Consider the following 26,105-nt stretch of genomic DNA (forward strand, 5'->3'; position numbering starts at 1 on the left):
TGACAAAACAGTCGTCTAATGTTTTAGAATCGAGAGCACCTGCATCTTCACTATTATATTGAGGCTAAAGTCAGATCGCCTCGAATGGGCTCTTGATCTACATGGCGAGGTTTTTGACATGTAAATTTCTTAGAGGACTGCTGGCCATGGCAGGAGCAAAACAGCTGTCTGATATGTTCAGATTGAATTCTCCTAAAACAAAGAAAAAAAAACCACAAGACAAGCTCACAAAGCCTCCGCACAAACTAACCACCAACAGGGCCTCCTCGCAAATCACTCGCCATTAAATCCCTCTGCCTCCTCCCCGTCGCCCACATCGGCCCGAAAGCCACGCTAGCAGCATTTCCTGCCACTTCCCCCCACCCTTCCTCGCCTTCCTCCTCAATCGCCGACCCGCAGCTCGATGCCTTCCTTCGTCGTCTGCCTCACGCGAAAAGCCGAGACCGAGGGACTGGGCGCGCGCGAGTTCGCCCACTTGCGAATTTCCTCGCTAACACGCCCCCATATCCGCGCGTATGCTATCTGGTATTTTCCGAGCCCCAATACCATCGCGGCTCGCGGGCGGCAAGGCCACCCGCATTCGGGCACTCTTGAGAGGCATAGGTCCTGCGAGCTCGCGCCGCACGAGCTACTAGAGGCGCAGAGAGGAGGCAGGGAGCCGTCGCGCGATGATGCGGTGCGGGCGATTCTGAGGTGGATTGATCCGGGGGGAGGGGGGTGGTGTGGAGAAGACTGGATCGGGATTATGGCAGGGGCCCAACGTTGAGGAGTTTTGCAGAGGGGTGTATGAAATCCGTGATAAAAGTCTTACTTGTAAGGAAAGTGCATATCTCTTAGAATTAGTCGACACAAAACCTAGAAAATCTCAATCTCAAGACGCCAGCGGACCAGCTACAAGTCGTCAATATTAACATCAAGGAGCTGAATTGAGAGCGCTCAAACTAATTACATGCCACATGCTCATCCCCCATCCAGCTCCTATGAACCCAAAACACCCACGTCCAAATCCCACAATTTACAATCTACTCTCAAACCCACCCGCTCCCCACCTCCTCTCCCCCGGCCAGCTCGACTCGGGCCACACAAACTTCAACGCCTCCCAGATATGACTGACATGGTCGATCCTCAAGCCCTCCAGCACTTCGGTCGGCAAGTCCCTGACATCTTTCCTATTCCCCTCCGGCAGCAACACCCTCTCTACACCCGCCCGCAACGCCCCAATCAGCTTCTCCTTGATGCCCCCAACCGGAAGCACACGCCCTCTCAAGCTCACCTCGCCAGTCATCGCCAAGCTCGGCGGCACCGCCTTCCCCGAGAACAGCGAAATCAACGCCACCGTATGCGCGAGCCCTGCACTCGGCCCGTCCTTCGGGATAGCGCCAGACGGGCAATGCACGTGGATGCTGCGGTTCTTCATGATATCCTCTTCAGGTGCGTGCGTCAACGCGAGCTCAAACGCGTGCGCTTTCACCCACGTCAGTGCGACCTCGACACTCTCCTTGAGCACATCGCCGAGCTTGCCGGTCAGCTGTACGCGCCCGGTGCCCGGCATGTCGGCGACCTCGATGAAGAGGATGCTGCCCTGGCCACCGGTGGAGTAGGCGACGAGACCGGTGACGACGCCGGGACGGGCATGCTGCTCGGCGAGTTCTTCGGCGAAGCGCTCGATGCCGAGGATGGTGTCAAGGTCGTCGAGGGAGACGGTGGGGTTGTAGGTCGGGAGGGAGTTTGCGTCTTTGGCGTTGGCGTACTCGACGGCTTTGGAGCGGCAGACGGAGCCGATTTCTCGCTCAAGGTTGCGTACACCGGATTCGCGGGTGTAGGCGGCGATGATCTTGTCTAGAACCTCGGGTGTGAGTTGGACGAGGTCGGAGGCGAGGCCGTTAGTGGTGATTTGTTTGGGGAGAAGGTGACGGGTGGCAATGTGTCGTTTTTCGAGGGTGGTGTAGCCGGAGAGTTGAATAGTTTCCATACGGTCAAGGAGGGGGGGAGGAATGGTGTCGAGAGAGTTGGCTGTAGCGATGAAAAGAACCTTGCTGAGGTCGATGGGGATGTTGACGTAGTGATCTGTGAAGGTGTGGTTCTGCTCTGGATCCAAGACCTCCAACATGGCTGCACTTGGGTCGCCATGGAAGTTGCTTTGACCCAGCTTGTCAATCTCATCCAGAAGAATTACCGGATTAGCGACGCCGACTTTCTTGAGACCGCTGACAAGAAGACCGGGCATGGCAGCCACATAAGTCCTTCGGTGTCCTCGAATCTCTGCTTCATCTCGAACACCACCGAGGGAGATGCGATGGAACTTTCGACCTAAAGCCGTTGCAACAGACTTTGCAAGACTTGTCTTCCCGGTTCCTGGTGGACCAACAAGCAGGAGAATAGGTGATTTGTCGACCATACGCTTCCTCTCGATGAGCCTCAACTCGGCATCACTAACCACTTTGGGCTCTTTCTTCTCCACCTCTTCCTTCTCTTCCTCCTTCGCGTCAGGTGTTACGTTAGCAGTATCGCTCAGCTGCTTGATTTGGACATCTATGTCCGCATTCGCAGCCTGCTTCAGCTTAAGCACGGCTAGGTACTCCAATAGCCTCTTTTTAATCTTGTCGAGACCGTAATGATCATCGTCGAGTTGCTTCTTCGCCTTGGACAATGTCGCCGCGTCCAAGTTATCTTCAGTCATCTTCGTCCACGGGATTTCCGCAAGATTCTCAAGGTAGTTCCGGCAGACCTGGTACTCGGCCTGTGCTGGGTTCATCTTCTGCAGACGTTGCAACTCCCGTTGTGCAACCTTGTCTGCCTCGGGACTCAATCCGGCATCATCCAAACGCTTCTTGAGTTCGTCTAGCTCATTCGCCTCTTCCTCTCCGCCACCTTGCCTACCACCTGGAAACCCGGGGAACCCAGGCGGCATGTTTCCGGGAGCGCCGCCTCCTGACCTTCTCCGGATTGCCTCTTGTTGTAGTCTTCTCAAGGCGTCCATATCAAACATCCCGCTGCTTGGGGTCGCAGTCGATGTGACTGTGATTCGCGTGCTTCCCTGAATCCCTCGAATTTGCTTCTGTAAGACCTCGATAACGCGCTCGAGCCGTTCCTTGACGTCAAACGAGGCCAGTATCCGCAACCTCTCTTCATGTGTGCAGTCGACCACATTGGCCATGAAATCTGCTAGGGATCCTGCTTCGTCGATAGTCTTGCGTGCAATGTACAGCTCCAGTCGGCGTGCTGCTATTGGGGAGAGCGAGATAGAGGGGGCGCGAGGAAGGATAGAGGAGAGTCGGACGAGGGCAAGGAGCTCTCGGGAGAGCTGCTTGAGATGCTGGAACAGCTCCGCAACTTCGGCATTGGAGATATTTACTGTTTTCAAGTCAGCACCGTTTCCATATATACCACGCCATCTTTACACATAGACAACAAGGAAATGGACCCAACTTACCTATATCCTCAACATCGACGACAACTCCTTCGAAGAACGGCCTCTCTTGTAACACCTCCTTCACCCTAAACCTCTCCAACCCCTCGACCACTAAACTCAGCTCCCCCTGCCTCCGCCCCTGCACACCAGACACCTTTCCCACGCATCCGACTCCAAACACATCCTTCGCTGTCGCCAGCACAGGGTCCTGCTCGATGTTGCTCTTCCCGCTCTTCCCCTTCCCCTCAATCAGCAGATTGCCGTCCTTGGACACCAGGCTCGAGCCCAGCGGCACACAGCCCACCAGTATCTGTGCATCTTTGGCGGCCGTCTCGGCTCGGGCATATATCTTCGCAAGGATGGCTGCCACGTCGCCGCGGTTCGCGATCGGGATGCGCAGGGTCGTGCCGGGGAGGAGGACAGAGCCGGCTGCAAGGGGGATGAGGGGGAGGACGCGCGCGTCGGTATGGGAGGGCGCTTTGCCCATTTTTGTGACGAGTTTGTGATGGTGCGGTGGAGTGTGAGTGGTGCACGCGGATAAGGGTTCGCGGGCGTGAGGTGAGGGTTGATGGGTGGCAACAGAGGTGGGTGTTTTTTGGGGTCCGTTCAGTAAGGAGGCTGGCGATGGAGATAGGTACGTGGCGCGCTGCGTACAGAGAAAGCACGAGCTGAAGCACGATGGGACGAGGGGGGGTGGGTTGGATATGGGGAAGCGGAGAGTCGCGATTCTAGAAGATGCACTCGTCGTCATATGGGCGCCGAGGTTAAGGGACCACGCCGGCTCGTGATTGGTGCCATGGAGAGTAAGCACCGTCTCGAACGAACTCGTAGCTTCTCGAAAGCATGCATATAAAGATCACGCATTGTTTGGTATGTAGGTACTCATGAGAGAGTATCTTCGTGCCTTGGGCAGATAAAGTGCTATTGGGCTTCCCTTATAATATCCACGCACCCCAATCCAAATGCCACCGTATGCTGCAAACCAAATTATGCTACCAAACCTCCCGGAAATGCAAGCGCAGTACTTTTACCCATATAGCGATGGTGGTCTTGACTTATCCTGAGAACTGGTGTAAACGGTGCCAAGAAGGAAAAACAGGACGTATGCGTGCTTTGACAAAGATTGGCAATCGAAGCAACTCTTGTTTTCCTTGATCTAAATAGGCCCGGAAACCAACATTGCTCTTAGATGGAAAGGTTGACTTCGGAAGGTACGAAAGGTAATGGAATGGAGGTGTGAGAAGTCGTCCGATGGTGATGAGAAGTCGGAGACGTCCCCAGATCGTCCTCGTCGAATACAAAACAAGTACAATCTAAGAATGTCAACCCATGTTAGTAGGACTTCAACGTATCAGAACCCATGACCTGTGGGCGTGCCTCTCCCTTTCGATGGTGACATGCTATACGGTTGCAAGACCTTCTTCGCGTTGCATATTCTCCACGCGAGGTTCTTGACATTCCCGTCAGCCTGCACCACCTCAGCCGCGAGCTCGATGCCGAACCTAATGCACGTTAATAACACCATTTGCGTCTAGCAGGAGGGGACAACTCACATTTGGTGTACAGCAAACACGACTCTTTTCGCATACTTCCCGTCCCTCTCAACGAGGCTTCCGAAAGACTCATCGACATTGCTAGGTGCAATCTCTGGGTCCCGGTCAAAACAGTTCTGAACAACCGGAAGCAGCGTAGTTTCCACAGCTGGTCTTATGAGCCCATTGGCATCGACCTCTGCATCTTCCTCATCAAATCTCGGGATCCGTATCTCGAACGGGAGGGAGATGGCCATGACATTGTGTTTCCCATCGTGATGGTATCTAAATTCAAAGACGCCCGTTGTCCACCAGATCTTGTCACCGGAAAACACCATCTCGCCGGAAAAGTAGTCTGAGATATCGCCATCTGGCCTTTCACCTCCAACAATCAGCTTGTCACTGACCAGAATGCCTTCCGCAGGTCTAGCTGAATCGTAGACATTAGGGTTCGTTGCCACCCAACGGCCGTTGGACGCAACCCGCGTTACATCTCTCGATGCATTGTCGGCCACCATGTACAGCCCAACCCAGTCCTTCTTGCTATGATTGAGCGGCGCTGTCCAGCGGACTTTGATGGGAGCGCCATATTCATACGTGAGAGTGCGAAACTCGCTGGTCCGTAAAGCAGGTGCTCGTGCCATTTCACTCTCACGGCCGCTGCTCTTGTCTTTCTCAACCATGCCCGACACGGGTGTGCCCTCAATTTTGATCGAGTAGTCTTTCGGGTCAAAACCGGCAAGGTCTTCCGCCAAACGAGTGATGCTAATACGGGCAGGGTATGACCTAAAGAGCGCAGTTGAATCCTTGACGAAAGTGCCAACACCAGCAGCCAGTTTCGGCCTTGCCGAATCAAGAAGCTCTTCAACAAATTCGACCGCTTCCCCGAGCACTCGATCAACTCCTCCACGCCATTGGCGAATCGGGGAGGGTAATGATCGGTCAATACTCTTGGAAAGGCCGGATTTCTGCCGAAGGGATTGACCATAGAGTTTCTGCATATGAGGGCGCTCGACAAGCTGAATAAAAGCAAGCGTAAGACTGTGACTTAGCAGCGCAAGGAAGAAGACCGTCTTGCTCCATGTGATGATGGCGATGCCCCACACACCAGCCAATCCCAGGATGCGCTCTGGGTTGTTTAAAAATCGATAAATGCCACTATAAGTGAGCTTGCTTGGCGATTGATCGAAGAAGAAGTCACCGAAGAACCAGCCAAACTCCCCAAGAGACTCGTAGATGCTGATGATGGTCCACAGCTGCAAGGCAGCCATAGCGGCGCCAATTATGTGCCGAAGGAGAGCCATGCCGTACTCCCAATTCGGGGGCAAAGCGTACATCTTCCAAGCAGCACAGAGGAAGCTTGTGTGACACAGGGTCATGCTAAGATGGTACAAACTTTTCCACTGCCGCCAGGCTTCGGCGGAGCTATCCCCGTATTTTATGAAATGCCGAGTCCAACTTTTCTTGTTCGATTGACGGTCCAGGATATAACCAATACCGACGGAGTACCAGAGTCGCCAGATGACAGCATTAGCAACGAAGAAGGTCTGATAGAGGCGGGTCGATGGTGTCATGACGGCGAAACTGAAGAGATATAACTGAAAAAGGACAACGACAATGTCAATCAGCCGATGAAAGTCTACGTTTTGTATTCCAATGATCTTGTGAATCTGCGAGGGTTGAGTGACAGACTCGATAGAGGGGTAGCTGTCCGCAAAGCCCTGGTTGGACTGTGATGAGCTTGGACGTTCCTCGTGCGTTTGGGCATCTACCGCGTGGCGCTTCCTGGGCGGTGGCGTATTATAAGTCTTCTCGATATGTGGGTTCTCAACAAAGGTCAAGAAAGCAAATTGAGCTGCATGGGCGAGGATGGAAATGAACAGGACTTTGTAACTGGCTGCCATCAACGAGATACCGTAGTATCCGGCATAGCCAACAGAGTACATTGGATGGGGCGCCATCTCGAAGACGCCGTCAAAGGTGAGATCCTGATCGACGAGATAGAAGAAGTCTCCCCAGTACCAAGCATAGTCCTTGACCACCCGATGTGCATCAAGCTTGACCCACAGATTGAAGAGAAAGAGTATTATGCCGGCCGTCCAACGAGCGATGGCCATTGCCACGCCCTCCTCCGCAGGTCTAGTAGCACATGCCAGAGCGAACAGGCAGTAAGAAACGAAGTCGCACATAAGGATCAAGTCTACGAAGCGTCTAAATACCAACCATGTATTGTACTCGATTGGAGCTTCGTCAAAGTTGTAGTCCTTGGGGATTTTGGTTTCCATCTCGCTCTTTAGAAGCGCATACAGCTTCGGATGCGGATTTTTGCCGGTAGAGGGGTGCTCAAAGATTTTTGACTTCCGAGCCCATGTGACTAGCCTGCGGTCATTCGACTGTATCTGAAGCAGGTATCCAATTCCAGCATTGTACGACGCTCGCCAGAACATGAAAATAACGGCGAATGCGGGAATCCGGAGCTTGGACGGCAGCCAGTAGAGGGTTAAGACCATGGTCGCGAGAATGAGGAGGACTGCAATATCGGATTTGTTCTTTGATTGCCTGGGCGAGAGGAGCTGCGAGACCATGTCATGGGTCTGTGGAACAGTGAATACTACATTAGCAGCCACCAAGTCAGCGAATCGCATACAGCCGGGGTAGACGGTGAGGGAGGATCTTCCGCGAACAGCGCTGATAATGACTGAAGCAAGTTCTCGGCGAGGAGAACACAGCGCTGGGTCAAGGCCCGTCAGTCTGGTCACGGCATCGTCCCGTTCCGCTGGAGCTAGCGACACGGCGCAGCGCGCTGCATAAGTGCACAGCCATCACGGTATTCGAGATTTGCCGTCTGAAAACATGCGGAGATGCGAGCTTTGCCTGGTCGCTTTGGGCAGTGCTGGGATTGGAGAGACGCTCGAGACTCACCTACGCCGTCGGGGGTCCTGCCGTATGTCCTCTTGCCCTTGTGATAGTCCCCTTCGGTATCGTCAGCGGCATTGAGCTCGAGCATCTTCGCTCTCGCGTCCTGGGACGAGTCTCGTGGGTGCGTCGTCGGAGGGGCCTGCGAGGCGCGTTCTCTGAGCTCGTTGCCCGCGACGGCCGGTCTGCTCTCGAAGTCTGCCATGACAAGACCGTCCGAGTTCAATTGAGGTGTTCTCGAGGGGAGCAGGGCAACCGCGGAGTGCTGAAAAGCGAGGGTGGGGTGGGTGTGCTGCCAGCGAAGGGCGTCGGGGTCGCACAGCTTTGAGCGAGCAACGTGGGCGGTATGAGCGGTTCGGGCGGAAAGCTCAGGCGGGCCGCGTGATCCACTTTCTTCTGGGTCGAATGTACAATGAGGGAGAGCCGCTGGGGTGCGATGCAGCCATGGAGCGCTTTTCTTGTGCAGGGGAGGCGCAGAGTGTGGTGTTGAGAGAGAAGCGAAACTGTCGAGCCCCACAGCAAGCCCTGCTGGGGAGGGGCCAACCCTCTCTTTGACCTCGCCGGCCAATCGACGGTCCCATACCGTGCCCAGAGGTCCGCCATACGTCGGCATGTTCACAGGCAATAATGACGCCATGTTGGTGCCATGCAGCTAATAAATCACTCAGTCGCAGCCCGTCGCGTTTGGCTTTTACTGTTACATAACGACGGGGACAGCATTGGGATCTACTGCGGCGTACTACCTGTAACCACCCGTGTCGCAACGCCAGAACCAAGACTTCGAAAGCTGAGTACGAGAACCCGTAAAGACCGTTTCCGACTCGAGGAGATCGACAAGGACAGAACGAAGGTTTCAATACTATGACAATACATAACAAGGTATTGTCTGCAACTCACGCTTCCCCGCCGCTAAACACAACACCGTGCATCATGTACAAGCCGGGGCGGGTAGGATATAGCCAGCACGTCAGAATGCCGTCGAACGAAGCCGCGTCTTCCGTCTGATCGCCATAATCGTGTCCTCTTCATCTGTACTCTCCGAACTCGGTCCAGGGCTCCAGCTGGCATACTTGACCTCCTTATCGAACCTGGGCTGAGACAGGCATCTGAAAAGGTGGCCCACAGCAGCATCCGAGAATCGTCGCTTTGGCAGCGACCGCAGCTGCCGGACACGGTTGGACGAGAGCAGCCCGGCCAGCGTGAGCTTGTCTTTGACGGGGGATGTGCCATGCTTTTCCTCGTCTGGCTGGAACGTCGTCGCCAATGGGCTCAAAAGAGACGGTTGGGACTGTCTGAATGCCTGTCGTCGAGCACTAGGTACGGGAAACTGCACCAGCGTGTGGGCCGAGGGTTGGAGGGTTTCGAGCACCGCTTCTTCGTAGGTGAGATGTGGTGCAACCTCGACATCCTGAGCTGTCATGTATTGAGACTGTTTCTGGAAGGGAGAACATTGGTCCCCGAACCCATTCCATAAGTCAACCCCTGGGGTGTCTGGAGTAGCGTTCGTGTACCATGAGAGAGGTGTGAAATTCGGCTCGCTCAATGCAGGATAATTGCATGCTTCCAGAGTCTGCAAAGCCTGAAGATTGTTGTTGCAAACTTTAAGGCAATCCAATATCACCCTTTCTTCATTCTCACATGTCTTAATCGTCTTGCCCGTCCGCCATCGTGTCTGCATAATCCTCTTTTTCTTAGTCCGCGGAGAAGGTCCAGTGGCCAGAATCCGGTCTGTGCGTGTCTGCTTCTCTCGGAGAGTGTGGAGCGTCGTGGCCGTCTTTGACAAAAGGTCTTCGAGATAGGTCTTCTGATTTTGGAGTCTTGCCGTGTCAGGCGTCCACACAAGTTGCATGTTGATCGCTGACATCCAGCCGTTGATGAAGTCGGGATGTGTTTCTTGGAAATGGAACATCGCCTAGGACCGGTATCTGGTGAGAGACGTTACGGGTAGAGAGTGTACGCCATGCAGTACATACCTTCCTGATCTATATCCCCTAAGAGCAGGGTTTGATCAAAGGATACCTTGGCTTACCTCTTAAAAATCTGGAGCAAGGGGCCGCTCATATTGTGCTGTTAGCATGACCAGGGAGAAGCTGACGCACTGACGGAAAACGGGAGAAGCCACCCTCTAATTCCTTTGAGTAACTCCATGTGGTGAACCTGGATAAGGAAGTGCGGAGTACGAGAAGTGCAGTATACTCCCGCGTGCGCCAAACAAAGAGCCTAGTTCGTAGAACAACAGAGAATAGAGAATAGTTTAGTACGAATGAAAGGATCAAGCTGCTTAGATGAACTTCCCGCTTGCCACAGAGTTGGGGGCACGAGAATTTGCAACGCTCCATTCAACGAGAAATCGAGCAAAACCAAGAACTGTTGCTTTACGTCGACGGTACAAGGTAGTGTATTGACAGTCCAAGTGGCGGATACCGACACATTGGATCAAAGCTTCGGTTAGGATTCCTTTCTGTCCAACTTTCTTTGTCTTGGCGGTGAATCGGGCAGACGCACCCTTCTAGAACATCACTGGGAGGGAACAGTCTGGGAAGGAGTGAACTTAAATATCAAAGAATTTAAGTGCTGTGGACATCGTAGCCGATCTCTTTGGTAGAATGCCGACAAAAGAAAAGGGGGTAACTAAGTCAATAGTGCTAAACGTGACAAACTTCAGCTTGTGCGATTTCACAGATACGAGGCACTTGCGTAGGTCTACCTAGCCCTGCTTCGTGGAATGAGGCAGACGAATGAGAAAAGGCGACGAGGCTCTTCCGCGTTCGAAGAAGCAAACGGTAAAGACAAAGCCCCGACCTACGATTTTCAACGTCTCAGCTGTCGAGATCTCACCGGCCACCATCTATTGGCGAACCTCCTACTCTCTGCAGGACATGTAGGTACATAAAATGGCTGGAACGCAAACGCATCAGGATCGATGCTATGACGTGGGGAGCTCACTGAAGTAGCTGCCCGCACAGCGGTAGATGCCTAGTAGTCATTCGGAACGGCGAGCTCCACCACGATTCATGATTGCTAAGAATGCTTATAGTCGATGAAGTAGCCTCGCTGAGTGATGACGAATCAAGGCGGATGAGAGCGGGAGATTCCAGATGAGAATTGCTGAATGCAGAAATGGGTCCTAAATATGGCGCCGGAGCTTCAGAAGTAGAACGACTGAGGAGTGAGTCGGCGACGCGGCTGACCGAGTTTCCAAATCATCTTGCCAGAAGAGGCAGAGCTTTGCGAACGGCGGGCTTGTGCATCCACGGTGGCGGCAGGGCCTTTTAGTGGCGTCGTGCTGCCCGTTCTCCCCGTTTCTAGCGGACGATGATGGCGTTGAGTCATCTCGCGATGGCTTAGCTTAGTGTTGAGTGCTCCAAGGCATGAGGTCTGATGAAGCTGAGGTCCGCGCTCACGCAGGCTAGTCCGTTTCATTACCGTAAGCAACGGGGTGTGATGCTTGGAAGAAGTTTCACAACGCCACTTCTGTTGCGCGCTCGAGTCCCCAAAGCAACACCCCTCTCTAAAACGGGCAGATTTAATGCACTCGGGCGCTTTCTCCACCGCTTCGATACCGCAGCATGTCGGGCGGGTCCAGGTGGGCAGCACAACCTCACAACCGCGAGATGCGAGTCCCGATTCCACGCGCCTCGCAGCCACACGCGGCTGCTTACCGACGACATGTCCTCCCTCCTAGCTGTACGCCGTCTGATCGCACGACAGTGACTACGTCTAGCTCGGCACCGTCATGATGCGCCGTGCCATGTTTCTGGGCGCCTCTACGCCATCCAACCCCGCAACATGCACTGAGAGGGTTCGCGTCGCCTCTAGCACTCTAGTAGCCGTCGAAGCCGTACGATGTACCCCGAATGCCTTCGTCTTAGCCTATTCGAAGATTCTGGCCGTGTAAGCTAGCCAGCTGCCCTTGTCTGCCCTTGCATTGGGCGCACAGCCGTGGTGTGGAGCTCTCCGTTCACAAGGTTTCTTTGTTGAGTCCCCCTCCGACGCCGCCTGCGCAGTAACGCAGTTAGTCGACGCCTTTCAGTCATCAACGTCACCAACAGCTCTTGCCATGCAGCTCACGGCGGCCCGCCGCACCCGATGCCTGCTAGATGCTGCTATCCGCGTCCGTCCAGATGGTCCAAGTGTGGGCTGGTGGTGGAGACTGGCCCTTTGCAAGCATCAGTTCAAAGGTACGACCGGATTACCGCCTGTGCCCGCATCCTGTTGGGCTAATTTGCTTAGATATAGCTCTCTGATGTTCTCTTGACGTAGTACTGGGCCAAGACTTACTTTCTGCTTCCGAACACTGCCCGAGTTATAGGACTTTCCAGTGCGGACTGCCTTCTTATAAGTAGGGAGGAGCAGCCGAGAGATCCGCCCCAAAAAGCACGCAATTGTTTGCAACCATGGCCATTGATACAGCTTTACCAGGGGGTGTCGTGTCTGGTGTTGACGTATCCTCCCGCAACAAGCTTAGATCTCCCGCCCACCCAGACCACTCCCAAGAAATCGAGATCCTCGACATTCGACGCGATACCGAGAAGCTTGACATTCTCGAGGACATCAAGCAAGGTCTTCGCCCCAAATCTGGCGCTCAAAAGACTTTGCCAACCCTTTTGCTGTACGATGAGGCCGGCCTGCGCCTCTTCGAGAAGATCACGTACCTCGACGAATACTACCTGACGAATTCCGAAATTGAGGTGTTGGAGACATATGCGAGTCAGATTGCCGATTGCATTCAGCCTGGATCCATCCTCGTGGAGCTCGGCAGCGGGTAGGAGGAGCCTGCTCCGCAACCAATGAAGAAATTGCGGCGTTGTTAGCCATCTGTACTAATGCATGTGCAGCAACCTTCGGAAGGTGAACATCCTGTTGCAAGCAATTGAGCGCCTCGAGAAGGCTATCGAGTACTACGCGCTAGATCTTGATCTTGACGAGTTGAAGAGAACCTTCTCTGCAATTCCAGCGACTGGCTACAAGCATGTCAAGTGCTTCGGCCTCCACGGGACCTACGATGACGGATTGGAGTGGCTGAAATCTCCGCACGCCAGAGGCAAGGCTAAGACGATACTGTGGCTCGGGTCCAGCATTGGAAACTTCAGACGAGACGAGGCGAAGTCCTTCCTGAAAGGGTATCAGGATGCTCTAGAAGAGGGTGACCTCATGCTGATTGGCATAGATGCCTGCAAAGATCCAAGCAGGGTGTATCATGCGTACAATGATAAGCAAGAAGTGACTCATCGCTTTATCTTGAATGGCCTCGTGCACGCCAACCGGATCCTCGGACAAAGCAACATCTTCAACCTCGAAGACTGGAAAGTTATCGGAGAATTCAACAATGTTGACGACTGCCACCAAGCTTTTCTATCGCCAGTACGAGACGTCAGAGTCAATGGGATCTCGATTCGCAAAGGGGAGAAAATTCGCATCGAGGAAAGTCACAAGTACTCCGCGGATGAGACGTCCAACTTGTTTCACGTCACAGGGCTCGCTCAAGAAGGCAGTTGGTCCACCAAAAGAGGAGATTATGGTACGCATTCTATCACCTGATTTCATATGCATGCACTGGCCAGGTTCCCTTCATGTTTTGTTTTGAGACGTTGCCACCCCGTGATCTTTCCTGGCTCGTCGTCGTCGACCAACTCGCAGCACAGCAGATTCCTAAGCTCACACGGTCCATCCCTGCTCTTTCGCGCTTACTTTGCTCCCCCACTCTCCGCCACTTGCGGCATAGCGACTTCTTCTGGAGGGCGGGCTAACTTAAAGTCACAGCGCTCCACCTTGTTTCCAAACCGCGAATAATGTTTCCGACAAACCCTAAGAAATACGCGGCTGGGCCAGTTCCCAGCCAAACAGAATGGGACGAGCTCTGGAAAACCTGGGATGCCATTAGCCGGGGCATGATCCCGAAAGAGCATCTCCTCTCCAAGCCGATCGATCTCCGACATCCCTGCCTCTTCTATCTCGGGCATATCCCGACTTTCCAGGACGTTCATCTTTCCCGCCCAACGGATAGCCCTCCCACCGAGCCGAAATACTTCCGTAACATCTTCGAGCGTGGCATCGACCCTGACGTCAACGATCCGACCCAAGTTCATCCGCATAGCGAAGTTCCAGACACATGGCCGCCACTGGAGGACGTGCTCAAGTTTCAAGAATCTGTTCGTGCTCGCGTCCGCAGTATCACTGAATCCGAAGCAGCTCGTCACGACGGCCGGGTCGCTCGCAGCCTTTGGCTTACATTTGAGCATGAAGCCATGCACGTCGAGACTCTACTGTACATGCTACTACAAAGCGAGAACACCACGCCTCCTCCAAACACCCGGAAGCCAGATTTTGTGGCATTGGCAAGCCAGGCTCTGGCAGAGAAGGTCCCAAACAAATGGTTCACAATTCCGGAAGCTGATATCTCCCTTGGACTCGACGACCCTGAAGGAGAGTCTCGCGTGGATCGCTACTTTGGCTGGGACAACGAGAAACCGAGTCGCTCTGTTCATGTCCATTCGTTCTCTGCCCAGGCTAGGCCCATCACGAACCGCGAATATTTCGAGTATTTGCAGAACACGGGCAGAACAACTATTCCAGCTTCATGGAGCGATACTCCATATGAGGGTCAGCAAACCCCGACTTCGAATGGTGTTAACACCGGCACTAATGGCGCCAACGGCTACACGAATGGTGTCAACGGGAGCACCAATGCCGTCAAAGATAAATATGTGCGCACGGTATACGGAGCAATCGAGCTAGAGTATGCTTTGGACTGGCCTGTCATGGCTTCGTATGACGAGCTTGCTGGATGCGCTAAATGGATGGGAGGGCGCATTCCGACGGCAGAGGAAACCCGCAGTATCTATGCATACGTCGAGCGTACGAGGGCTAAAGAAGTTCAAAATGCTCACGGAGAGATGATCCCAGCAGTCAATGGGTATGTTTTCCAGCGTAACTACAAAAAAATATCTGACCTGAAGTAGTCAAATGTCCAACGACGGTGTTGAGGAATCGCCACCATCACGTGGTTTGTCCAACGGCTCCTCCATCACAGCCGTCGCTAGCCCCGCCTCACCGCATGATCTCTTCATCGATCTCGAAGGGAAGAATGTTGGCTTCAAGCATTGGCACCCAACTCCCGTGATCCAGAATGGCAACACTCTTGCCGGCCAATGTGATTTCGGCGGAGTGTGGGAATGGACTAGCTCTGTGTTGGAGAGACATGAAGACTTCGAGCCAATGAGCTCGTACGAAGGTTACACCGGTACGTCTAGACCTCTTGTGCCCACTTAGCAGTCCTCTGACTCAACGCAGCCGACTTCTTCAACGGCAGTTACAACGTTGTCCTTGGAGGATCTTGGGCAACTCATCCTGTAAGTCGAGAGAAGCTCACGATGATGCTTTCTAACTCCTCTCAATAGCGAATTGCGGGACGCAAGACATTCGTGAACTGGTACCAGCGTAACTATCCCTATCCTTGGGCTGGTGCTCGCCTCGTGCGCGACATCTAGTCTAGATGTCACTACTACGTGCACTTCAGCTACGAGTGTCGATGGACATGCACGGAAAGGTAAAGCATATGGTATTATGCTTTCAAGTTCTGCCCGTTCTGTAGTTCTCTCACGCGATCTGGTACTGTTGATGTGGAGTCTCTCGTTTGGCAAGGGTGGAAAGGTAAAGGGGTATCGAAGATGAGACGTGTACTGTCGTTGAATTCCCGTGATGTCCTCAAATCAGGTACAATGAAAATTCAAGCCCTAAGACTAGTGCTGTTAAGATCAATTGTGTGAGTGCCGTTGGCCCCTTCCTGCGTAGCCGATTACTCAGTAGCTTCCGTGTATGTTTCCTCTCACGGCCTAGACAGCTACACCATCCCCAATAGTCCGCTCCACGAACCATATCTCTTCGTTCATTTATAATACTTTTTCTTTTTCTGCATACCGAGCTCTCACAGTGCTGCGGAGCCCTAACCGCACTTTCGTTGCGGAAGCAGACTCGCTACCATGCCATTCTTGTTAACATAAAGCCCCAGTAAAAATCTATTTGGAACACTCAAGAAACTACACATTAACCGTGGGAATGATTTCGGCAGCCGTAGATACTTTGCTCCGATAATGTCCCGGCGCAATCTCTAACTTAAATTGCTCACCAGAACTCGCGTCTCTGCTCCGCCTCCAACGCTCTCTAAACCTCCACACCACAACCCGCTTTCTAGACGTTTCTGTAGGCACCCGTCTGCAACCTCGAGCGGATATTTGCCGAGGCGGGCAAGGCTTCCACTTGCAAACGCCTACGACCGTCGCCGTCGCCGTCGCTGTCGCCGTCATTAATCCACCGTCATTAATCCACCGTCAACTAACCCACTACCCAGTTAGGATCTCTGTAATGCCGTCGAACGGTATCTTGTTCAAGTGGGAGGAAGGCCCGGCCCTCGGTACGTACATAAACACGTCTCTTCGCGTTCTTGTTCGTCTCTTGTTTGTCCCTCCAGCAAACAACTCGCGTCTTCTCGTCGCGCCACCACCACGAAACCGCGCGTCTTGCAGGTAGTGGTCGACGCGAAACTTCTCGCCATTCCTGAACAAGCGGCCCTATTTCATTATTCCACTAACAAGATGTACTAGAGCACCATTGTGGAGTCTGTTCGCGACCGTTATCACGTCCCCGAGCAAAAACAGTGTGTTTCGGCCACCATGCCGAGCCATGTGCACGTTTCCATCAGTGCATGTTCATGCCCGGTATGTTTCTAGATGACTGTGCCTTTGACATCTTCCTTGTCTCATTACTGTACTTCCCTCATACACATTCACTAGGCTGACACTGTGATAAGGCCGATCCCACCAATGTGCTGCATGCGTAAGCCAGAACACGGCGCATCTACAGCGCCATCGTGAGATTGCTCAAGTTCTTCGCTACATCTACGAGGCCTCTGGACTGTATATCTCGCTGATACCGCCTCCACTAGCGTCAGCCCCTGCCGCCCTCCCAAGAGGCCATGACCGCGTCTTGAAGCAGAATCTACCGCTCGCCACCGGAGTCACCAAAGTGAAGAAGCGAGATAAGAAGAATGCGAAAAAAGCTGCCAAAGCTGACGAGAGACCGAAGGTACTCACCGGCGAAGAGATTGACTACGTTGGCAATGTCCTGCATCCAAAGCAAGACGGCAAGGACTACGACGAAGGACCATCAAACGACGAAGAGATTGAGGAGATCGAGAGAAATCTTCGGTATAATGCCAATTGTTACATTACTGGAATGCCGAGGTCGCTCGTCAAGGATTTGGTCCAGTATGCAGACGAAAATGTAGACTTTGAGTCAGAGATGACGAGAATCTACTACGTCTTCCGTATCGCAGAGCTCATCAAGCTGAACAGTCGGAATCGAGGATTGACAGGGAAAGATATGAGGACGTTTCAGAACCTTGTCAAGGAATTCAAGACCTTTGTCATCGAGGATCTGGTTCAGGTAAAGAAGGAAGGTCTTGAATGCAGAATGAGACGAGGGGGGTTCTTGAGATATGTCAACCGTCAGAGCTTCGAGGCTTTGCAAAAGCGACATGAGGTATGTCCATTACTGTGCCTCCATTTCCACACGTCGACACTAAAAGAATGCAGGTGATCAGCTGGACGACTGGGGAGAAGATTCGGAGCGACGACGACGAGGAAGACCACGTCGAGGATGCGGAAGAACTCTTAGCGGTTGACCGAGTCGAGGAACAAGTCGAGGCTGAAGATATCGAAGCGGCATACGATGAAGCTCACCCTCCACCTCCCGGTTTCGAATGGTCTCACGAAGATTATATGCGATATTCTGCCCACGATCATGAGATTTCGCGAGCTGGGACGGATTTAGGTGTAGATGACAGTCATTGTTACTCCGAGACGGCTTGCTCTGATCATGGAGACGGAAAAGATGACCGGATGAGAGACCACTCATCGTCATGTTTCGATTTCCCGGGTTCTCCAGAGACACTGCCAGTATCCCATGACTGCTCTCCGAAGTTAGACGAGATCGATTCAGAGGTTCTTGACTTGTCTTCGAGTCCTGAGGCCACGATAGATGAAGGAAAAGAGAGGGAGCTCAGTCTGCCTACAATTCCTAAGTCACTTCTACTTCTGGCGGTAAGCAACTTGCCAGATATTGCTGCATCGGCTGAGCTCGTAGATGCTCTCGCCCCGAACGACGATACTGTCGTTCCGGCTCCTCAAGCAGACCAAACAGCAGAGACTGTACGTGACACGACGAAGGCTTCAACTAGCCAAGTATCTTCCTCGACGAAAGCTATTTCACCTGAAGCGGCTCGACCCAAGGCCCCAGTGAAGGTCTCTCAAGCCAAAGTAGCCGTATCCAAGGCCAACCCGGCGAAGCCTGCTACCTCACTCAAAGTTAATGTTCGTCCTAACTTTACTTCTCCAACTTATCACCTGGACTGGCTGAAGTACGCCAAGTATTTTGCTCCCGATTCTCTCTCCGAGCCCTCTGTTTCTCCAGAAGCAACAACCTCTGGATGCAGCTGTACCCAATCCCCAACCTGCCCCTGCCACGGGACCGCCGTCGGGCTTACTGATCCCCTCATGGATCTGGTGTACGTAATAATACCCGGATCGTGTTCATTTTTCACCTTCAGTACTGGTCCATTCAATCGTCTCCGAGCTGGCGCTTTTCTGAAGCGCCTTGAGGAGCACCCCCCAACCGCCCGCTGCGCGATGATGGTCGAAGTCGATATCGCCCACTGGCTCCAATATGGGCAATACGAGAACGCAGCCATGCCATACAAGCTCCAACTCGAGAAAGATAGCTACAGCGCCGATGGACCGCGTATGCGCCAGTGGACCGAGTTCAATCGTCTCTCCGACCGTGCTGCTAAGTTGGGAGACAACCGACAAGTACGCTACGAGGATCTACCCAAATCCAAGGGCCGGATAGAGGGTGAGATCTGCTACTGCGGCGTCTCCGAGAACGAGGACTTGGGCAATGTATTGGAATGCGCGTTCAAGTACTGCCGCTTCGGACGCTACCATGTGCAGTGTCTGCAGAAGTACGGACAGGTCAACCAAGACGAGCTATTCTATTGTCAGGAGTGCAAGTATATCATGAGCAGAATTGTGGACTGCGTGATCGATGTCAACCACACCGTCATCAATGAGTTGTCCATTGTCGTCAAGGAGACCTTGCGTCTTGATTCGAGCAACCTTGTCAAGTCGACGTCTGTGGCGGTGCAGAACGAGTTCCGGGAGGGCGATGAGCAGAATACAGTTCCTCCGGCGAGCAGGGTCGCGCCTCCCAATGAAGCTACTTTCCGGGCAATGAGCAGGATGGTCCCTTCGAGTGCTTCGAAGGACGGTTCTACGAGTATCTTCATCCAGAGCAGTGCGAAGCCGACGGGTGTTTCGGTACAGGTTAGCAAGCAAGATGCCGGCACTATGGCCGTAGATGTCGTGGTAGAATGTGCCCAGGACAAGCAGACAACCGAGAACTCTGGATAGATTAGCTGTTTGGGAGTATCATTTGGGTACGGGTTGGGTGTGCTGAAAGTTCAGGAACACCTCCAGCGTGATATTGGCAGTAGTGTTCTGGATACATAGCAATGAAAGCATGTCCTCAAACTCATGATAGTAAGGTAATTGTTCAATGGCGCCTGTCCCCCAGTCCCTGATCTGCACGAAGCTTCATCATATGATTGATGCAATCGAAAGTCTATTCAGCTCATCTACCTAATGCCAAATGCTGTTGGGGCTACTATACTTTATAAATGAGAAACCCCAGTTTGGGTACGATTTCTCTATCCTCCCAGTCCCTGATATCCTCTTAACTCCTTTCCACCGTCCCTACCTTCTCCCTCTCCTCCAACGTCACCCCTCCCGCCCCCTCCCGCCCCCTCATCCCTCCCCACCTGCACCGTTGTCGCCCGCTCCAATCTCCCCACCCTCTCTGAGCTCCGCAGTGGGCTCATACTCCTCGTCTTCCTCACGCCCAACTCAAGCCCCAGCCTCAAATTCATCTCCTCCTCAAACCCGAGCACGCTCCTATCTCCAAGTCTCTTTTCCTCTTTGCCCGGATCCTGCAAGAACGTAACCGGAATCTTAACAGGCAACCCCTCAAACCCCTCCTCCTGCCCCTCCAGCCTTGGCCGCCACGCCTTGCTCCTCCTCCCCACCGACGGCGGCAGCAGAATCGGCGTCGGGTTGAGCGTCGGGTGTAACGGATCGACGTCCGGCGCGCTAGACCGCCTGCTCTCCCTCGCACTCAAGTAGGGGCAGTCGTCGCTGCCGGTCCCGCTGCCGCTAACGCTGCCACTCTGGCCGCTGCGCGAGCTGCGGTTCGAGCGCGCGACACCGGGGACGGGGGCGGAGCTGAGGCGCTGGGGGCGCGAGAGGGTGACGACGGAGCGGGAGTAGCGGTTTGAGTAGCTGAAGTTGGGCGGGTGGGAGGTTGGGAGGGGGAGGTGGGAGAAAGAGCGGGAGGCGGCTGGCATGGGTGGATGGATGGCGCGCCAGGCGGAGTCGGCGATGGTTGGGGGTAGGGGGAGGAGGATGGAGCCTGGGTCTGTGAGGTGGGGCGCGGAGGAGTTTCGAGCGAGGTGGAAGCTGACAACGGACGAGGGGCAAGATATGGTGAGGTGTTGGTAGCTGGTGGAAGGGTGGTGTATTGGTCGCGGGACTCTTATTAGAGATGTGGCTCGAGAAGGCGTGAGGGAGCTTGATCGCTTTTGGAGGGAAAGAGGTGGTAAAGGAGGGGGTTGGCCTTGGGATATGGAGATGCCGAGGCCGATGGAGCCGATAGAGCGTACTGGGGACTGCGACTCGGTAGACAGTGGAGAGGCAGCTTCAAGATCTAATGTGTCCACATCGGCGTTTGAGAGGTGTGAGAGCGATGTAGTATGAACAGACAAGTGTGAGTGGGAGGACTTGGAGGAAAAGGATACGCTTCGTGATGGGCGATTCGAAGGCTTAGGGGTGGCCGGATAGACGGTGGGTTTGGCGTACATATGCCTGAACAAAGTTGCCTCGAATGGTCGCCGCGCGATAGCGAGTATGCCAAAGAGTACGCATGAAGCAATTCTTTCTTGAGTGTTAGAGCGTGACACTTTTTCATGAGGAGCGGTTGAGCTTACAACGCGAAAAGTGACATCGCAATGGCTATGCGACCCACGAGGCAAGTAGGTCCAGCCGCCCATCCAGGAAGAGATGAGCTCTTAGCAAGACATACTGGTTGCCTGGCAGCAATGATCATATTCCAACCAGAGGTACACAGCCAAAGTACGGCGAGCGTCACAGCTAATCTTATTGCGAGGTAGGTCTTGCTTAGTGCAGACCTTCGTAGTCTTGCTTCAGACCATGATGTCTGTCTTCGGGCGACAACTGAATGAAGCATTATGTAGGCTATTGATACAAGAGACTGTAAACTCTGTTAGCTGCGATCACGATGTTTCATTGAAGACTTACTGATGTAATGATCAAGATTTCCGAAGGGAGATTGGTGACGTCGCCGGGATCGGCGGCGATCAAATAGGAAGTAGATATGAGAGCAGAGACCGATGCCCAAAGTAAAACATTAAGGCACACGGTGATTGCAATTAAAGTCTTTTTGCGCCGCGGAATTTGTCGCTTTGCTGGAGTGAACGTGATTGTTATAGCTTCTGATTTAGGTAGTTGACTCGCTCCACCACTGCTGCCCTCGGAACGGGCCATCGAACGAATGTGTGTGTATCTCAGTCAAGTAAAGAAGTCAAATTGTTTGCAGGATGTGAACAAGAGTGACAGATGATGACAGATTAGGCTGGCAGATGTGGAAGGAGACAAAGAGAGGCTCATCGCGAAGCTGCAAGTAGACTTCCACCTGCCTTCTGGATTGTTGAACGCGACTGGAATTCGCAAGGAGCGGCTGGCAACGAAGATTCCGACAGAGGGCTGGTAGGAAGGTCAATCGAGCCTGAACGAATTCTCAGACCAACCGCGTCTCAGGCATGGTGTCAACGCTGGCTGGCCCTGCAAATATAAGAAGGCATTGAATGCATTCCAGCAACGCGGTTGGTAATTTCAGTGGGGAAGATGTAAGGAACGTTACGCAAAAGGGCGAAGCGAGGCATGTCGTTTGCAGAATCATGGTGTTCTAAGACATCGCGAAAAATCTGCATACGAAACAGAATTGCCAAACGAATGCGAATGGTTGGCTGTCAACTATAGCACTTCTCTTATATTTATAGCCTGTTGTGACTTTTACGAGACGATCGTGCGATGATTAATTTAGCAACGCAATTACTGACCTGCCACGTGCCGATGGGGTTTCTTGAAAAGTGTACCTGCGTCTCATCCCTAGCATCCGAGTGAATCGGCTTTGAAGTACGCGTTCTCTGTTGTACAGAGTGGTATCGCCAGGGCGATGTCTTGCATTCCGAACGAGGCTAAAGTCGCTGGATTCGAATGATTGGAGCCGACCACTCAGAGACCTGTGCAGGGAGACCATGTCCAATCTTCCTGGAGCGATTTTCAAAGCCTTCAAAGGATGTGGCATGGCTCCGGACCAATAGATCGAAGCAAATCTAGGTTTGCGAGAATACTTGGGTCTATTCTTCTCGACATCCCCGCATCGTGAGCTTCCCAAGAGACGCGTTTTGGGTTGGTATGTTGGGGACTTGAACTCTGTGGCAAGTTCAAAGAACAAGGAGGAGAACAAGTAGTAGTATCAACACAAATATCAGCACGCCTATACAACAGCTGGACATCTTGTCTATTTGGCAGACTCATTGTTAGCAACAGCGGTCAATGGACGGGAGGCTAAGACTAACCTTCGTTCTTCCTGATCACCCAGCCGACCTTCTTCAGGCCGGTCTGCAGCTTGCCTCCCACACGATCGGCAACATTGTCAACGTCGTTGAGCAGCTCGCCTTGTTCTTCTAGCTCTCGACCCATATCATCAGCTTGTTGACGAAGGTTCCCGACTGTGCGGAAGACACCGTCGAGAGCCTCATCCTGCTCATGCATCATCTGCATTTGTTGCTCTTGTTCGAATGCCGCATATTCATCTGGGTCGCCGAAAGAGTCCGGGTCGGGTAGCACGTCCCCGTTCACAGCGACTTTGCCCTTGCTCTGAGCATCGTGGACCGTTTTGAGCAGTTCCTCCCGCATGTTCTCCACCTCGTCCCCGACCTCCTTGACCAAGCGCCTCCGTCGTTCCACTTCATCGATCTCGAGGCCAAATCGGTATGGGTCATGCTCGACGGCCTGGACGCTCTCGATCAAATCGTGGAGGTCGGTGTTGAGGTCTTGCAACGTTTGTTCAAGCTCATGCCGAGCTTCTACGAGTTCCGGGGAGCGTGCCGAGGATGCAGAAGAGCGTATGCGGAGGTATGAGGCAAACAAGGGCCGTGTGGTATTGAGGGCAGACAAGACATCCCTATGCGCAGTTAGTAGAGCTATTCCATGCGTTGTGTTGCGAGGACTTGAGCTTACGCCTGTACCTGGAGAAAGGGGTCGTCGTCATTCGATGTGGACATCATTTTGAGGGGAAATGCGCGGCTGTGACAACGTCTTCAGATCAAAAGTGTTGTATAAGGATACCAAGTGGCTTCATGCGTTGAATATGAACGCCTGGTCGAAGACGCAGCGCCGTTAATGCCGATGCACGCCAAGAGCACGTGATGGCTCCAGCCACTAACAGCATCCACCCTTTGCCGCCTTCGCTCGCACTACTCGCCCTTCAGCTGAAAATCTTTCTATATGGATCTGGACAATTCAACCCGAAATCGTCATGGGACCCGACCAAGCTCTTCCTCTGCCGGCTGAGTTTACCGATGTGGACGCCTACGTGGACTCGCTTTTGAATTTCGCAACATCTTCATGGCTGCTTCAAACACTCTGTGGGGGAGTTCACATCTTGGACTTCTTCACACGAACTGAGGATCTTTACTCGTCTCTTCTATCAAAAGAATGGAGGGACTGGTTTCAGAGCAGGAGTATGGTGGACATTTTGGATCTTTTTATGAGAGAAGATCTCACGCAATTCGATGAGCAAAGTTCCGCAGGACCGGACTGTATTCCATCTACGAGTTCAGCATGGCGTGATGGCGCACCGCCGCCACAGGGCCTGTTGCAGTACATCAAGGACGTTCGGGCGCATCTTCTGGACCGGCGATTTCCTCCGCCAAGCTCTGGATTGACGGTGCAGAAGAGCAGTATTGCACGCCATGTCGCAGTCGGAATGAAGGTCAAAAAAGTCCACGAGGTCGACAACTTTTCACGTTACGTGGATAGACTGATATCATATATAGCGAGCTCTGGTGATCGCGAGATATCTCATCTGGTTGACTTTGGTTCGGGGCAGAATTACCTCGGCCGCGCACTTGCAGCCGAGCCTTACTCCAAGCACATTGTAGCAGTGGAGAGCAAGCAGCACAACATTGAAGGTGCAAAACACATGGACGTCCTAGCCAAGTTAGTAGATAAGCCGCTGATAATGCGCAACAAAAAAGAATACCGCGCAGGTCTCTTGAGCAGCAACGACGAAGGCCAGAAATGCGACTCTGATGACTGTACGAGCTCTCCCAGTACCCCTTCAAGTAATGGATCCCGGTCAACGACGACCGCCGCGGAAGATAATGACGAAGGAAAGGATGTGGCTGAGCAGAAGGCCGCGACCACCACTTTACAAGTCTACACCGAAGGCCAAGGTAGCGTTCAGTATGTAGAGCATCGTATATCAGATGGTAATCTACGCCCTGTCGTGGAACAGGTCATAGATACATCTCGAGTTCAAGGTGCGCCAGTCTCATCTCAACCGAGCGTGGTCGCTCAGCTTAGTGATCCGCAAAACCTCCCAAAGTCCACCGAGCCCAGTCTTATGGTTATATCACTGCACTCCTGCGGCAATCTCGTCCACCATGGACTCCGCTCTCTCCTTCTCAATCCCTCCGTCACAGCTGTTGCTATGGTCGGATGCTGCTACAATCTTCTCACCGAGCGTCTCGGGCCACCAACTTACAAACTCCCAACTCTGCGAGCCAGCCATCCTCGTCTCGTTTCGACTTCAACAGCTTTCGATCCTCACGGATTCCCTATGTCAGAGCGTCTAGTCAATTATCCCCTTCATACCCCTGATTCTGCCCACGACCTGAACAGCAATGGAGGAAGGGGTATCCGACTCAACATTACTTCCAGGATGATGGCAGTTCAAGCACCCCAAAACTGGGGCAAGGAAGACAGCGATCTCTTCTTCACTCGTCATTTCTACCGTGCCCTCCTTCAACGCATCTTCCTTGATCGCGGCGTTGTATCTGCGCCGGTTGATGATGGAGATGTTGTCGGTGGGACAGCCTCTGCAGCTGGACATACCAGTAAAGTAAACTGGACACCACCTAACGGATTTGGACCTGGTATTGGGCCCGATGGCGGCACAATGCCCCTCACCATCGGCACGCTACGGCGATTCTGCTACGAAAACTTTGTCTCGTACGTGCGCGGAGCTTTGACAAAGCTCACCACGCCAAACTCATTTTGTGCGGTTGACCCTGCCTTCATCTCCGAAAAGATGGACGGTTTGACCGATGAGAACATTCTGGACTACGAAAAGCGGTACTCTGAGCGAAAGAAGGAGCTTAGTGTGATGTGGAGCCTGATGGCATTCAGTGCTGGTGTCGTGGAGGCGGTGATCGTGGTGGATCGATGGCTGTGGTTGAAGGAGCAAAAGGAAGTACAACATGCGTGGGTGGAGCCCGTGTTTGATTACAAAATGAGCCCGAGGAACCTCGTGGTGGTGGGAATAAAGAAGTAGCTGAGAAACTTGATAAAGAAGATTGCCTATATATGATAGGCCACCTGGGCGCGAATTAGCCAAGCTTGGAATAATCGCGTCGCATTGTCTAAAACAAATCATTTTCTAGGTTCTAGCAGGCCATGGTAGATTGCTCCTTCAGCTGGATAAATTCGTGGTACGGACCATAGATCGGCATAATCATCTTCACTCTCAAAACCAGTAAGTCCTTGCATATATCATGTTCTTGCTTCCAAAGTTCATTGTGACTACTTAGGTAGTGGGGGTACCTGTGCTTTTAATACTAACGCAATAGACTGCTGTTTTGCCATCGTTATACCACCGTCTATGGTGGTCCAGCTGTCCTAGAGCAATAAAAATACGATGTCAAAAACCTCAATGTTCAGATCACGTGCCAATTCAAGGTGATCTAATTTTAGTCTTGATATGCTGGTAGAGATGCAAGTGCTCTTAATTCTAACTCCTAACACAATAGACTGCTGTTTTGCCATTGTTAT

General features: G+C 53.0%; 7 protein-coding genes across 7 annotated transcripts; 2 read left to right on the forward strand and 5 right to left on the reverse strand.

The window, feature by feature from the left end:
- Positions 1–809: 809 nt before the first annotated feature.
- Positions 810–4,077, reverse strand: BDZ99DRAFT_407081 (ATP-dependent protease La). Its single transcript, XM_033716467.1, has 2 exons — positions 3,434–4,077; positions 810–3,354 (listed from the first exon to the last, which is right to left on the reverse strand). Exons 1-2 carry the CDS (start codon positions 3,897–3,899, stop codon positions 1,016–1,018), a joined length of 2,805 nt encoding a protein of 934 aa, XP_033583320.1. The 5' UTR covers positions 3,900–4,077; the 3' UTR covers positions 810–1,015.
- A 303-nt stretch (positions 4,078–4,380) lies between these two features.
- Positions 4,381–8,325, reverse strand: BDZ99DRAFT_433527 (phosphatidylethanolamine N-methyltransferas-like protein). Its single transcript, XM_033717401.1, has 3 exons — positions 7,867–8,325; positions 4,966–7,555; positions 4,381–4,914 (listed from the first exon to the last, which is right to left on the reverse strand). The coding sequence occupies exons 1-3, from the start codon at positions 8,063–8,065 to the stop codon at positions 4,764–4,766; spliced, it is 2,940 nt and encodes a 979-aa protein (XP_033583321.1). The 5' UTR covers positions 8,066–8,325; the 3' UTR covers positions 4,381–4,763.
- Positions 8,326–8,520: 195 nt separating this feature from the next.
- BDZ99DRAFT_458231 (uncharacterized protein) lies at positions 8,521–9,768 on the reverse strand. Its single transcript, XM_033718869.1, has one exon. It carries the CDS (start codon positions 9,707–9,709, stop codon positions 8,828–8,830), a length of 882 nt encoding a protein of 293 aa, XP_033583322.1. The 5' UTR covers positions 9,710–9,768; the 3' UTR covers positions 8,521–8,827.
- A 2,391-nt stretch (positions 9,769–12,159) lies between these two features.
- Positions 12,160–15,597, forward strand: BDZ99DRAFT_458237 (uncharacterized protein). The gene is made up of 6 exons (XM_033718870.1): positions 12,160–12,625; positions 12,699–13,381; positions 13,624–14,776; positions 14,823–15,103; positions 15,154–15,212; positions 15,261–15,597. Exons 1-6 carry the CDS (start codon positions 12,258–12,260, stop codon positions 15,348–15,350), a joined length of 2,634 nt encoding a protein of 877 aa, XP_033583323.1. The 5' UTR covers positions 12,160–12,257; the 3' UTR covers positions 15,351–15,597.
- A 4,024-nt stretch (positions 15,598–19,621) lies between these two features.
- On the reverse strand, positions 19,622–21,530 carry BDZ99DRAFT_514952 (uncharacterized protein; the record flags this gene model as incomplete). Its single annotated transcript, XM_033724927.1, has 3 exons — positions 19,622–20,900; positions 20,954–21,237; positions 21,285–21,530. The coding sequence occupies 3 exons, from the start codon at positions 21,528–21,530 to the stop codon at positions 19,622–19,624; spliced, it is 1,809 nt and encodes a 602-aa protein (XP_033583324.1).
- Positions 21,531–22,492: 962 nt separating this feature from the next.
- Positions 22,493–23,338, reverse strand: BDZ99DRAFT_484990 (uncharacterized protein; the record flags this gene model as incomplete). The annotated part of the gene is made up of 3 exons (XM_033722680.1): positions 22,493–22,569; positions 22,628–23,235; positions 23,292–23,338. 3 exons carry the CDS (start codon positions 23,336–23,338, stop codon positions 22,493–22,495), a joined length of 732 nt encoding a protein of 243 aa, XP_033583325.1.
- A 207-nt stretch (positions 23,339–23,545) lies between these two features.
- Positions 23,546–25,950, forward strand: BDZ99DRAFT_458240 (uncharacterized protein). The gene is made up of 2 exons (XM_033718871.1): positions 23,546–25,809; positions 25,865–25,950. Exon 1 carries the CDS (start codon positions 23,590–23,592, stop codon positions 25,606–25,608), a length of 2,019 nt encoding a protein of 672 aa, XP_033583326.1. The 5' UTR covers positions 23,546–23,589; the 3' UTR covers positions 25,609–25,809; positions 25,865–25,950.
- Positions 25,951–26,105: the final 155 nt, after the last annotated feature.

Source organism: Mytilinidion resinicola, assembly GCF_010093595.1.
Source record: "Mytilinidion resinicola strain CBS 304.34 unplaced genomic scaffold BDZ99scaffold_2, whole genome shotgun sequence".
NCBI lineage: Eukaryota > Fungi > Ascomycota > Dothideomycetes > Mytilinidiales > Mytilinidiaceae > Mytilinidion > Mytilinidion resinicola.

Coding starts and splice junctions, on each gene's coding strand:
- BDZ99DRAFT_407081 (XM_033716467.1), bottom strand. CDS start 3,899: ATGGGCAAAGCGCCCTCCCATACCGACGCGCGCGTCCTCCCCCTCATC. Junction 3,355..3,433: donor CGTCGATGTTGAGGATATAG/GTAAGTTGGGTC, acceptor ACTTGAAAACAG/TAAATATCTCCAATGCCGAA.
- BDZ99DRAFT_433527 (XM_033717401.1), bottom strand. CDS start 8,065: ATGGCAGACTTCGAGAGCAGACCGGCCGTCGCGGGCAACGAGCTCAGA. Junction 7,556..7,866: donor CAGGACCCCCGACGGCGTAG/GTGAGTCTCGAG, acceptor CTGCTAATGTAG/TATTCACTGTTCCACAGACC. Junction 4,915..4,965: donor GTGTTTGCTGTACACCAAAT/GTGAGTTGTCCC, acceptor AACGTGCATTAG/GTTCGGCATCGAGCTCGCGG.
- BDZ99DRAFT_458231 (XM_033718869.1), bottom strand. CDS start 9,709: ATGCAACTTGTGTGGACGCCTGACACGGCAAGACTCCAAAATCAGAAG.
- BDZ99DRAFT_458237 (XM_033718870.1), top strand. CDS start 12,258: ATGGCCATTGATACAGCTTTACCAGGGGGTGTCGTGTCTGGTGTTGAC. Junction 13,382..13,623: donor CACCAAAAGAGGAGATTATG/GTACGCATTCTA, acceptor TTAAAGTCACAG/CGCTCCACCTTGTTTCCAAA. Junction 15,213..15,260: donor GATCTTGGGCAACTCATCCT/GTAAGTCGAGAG, acceptor TCCTCTCAATAG/CGAATTGCGGGACGCAAGAC.
- BDZ99DRAFT_458240 (XM_033718871.1), top strand. CDS start 23,590: ATGGGACCCGACCAAGCTCTTCCTCTGCCGGCTGAGTTTACCGATGTG.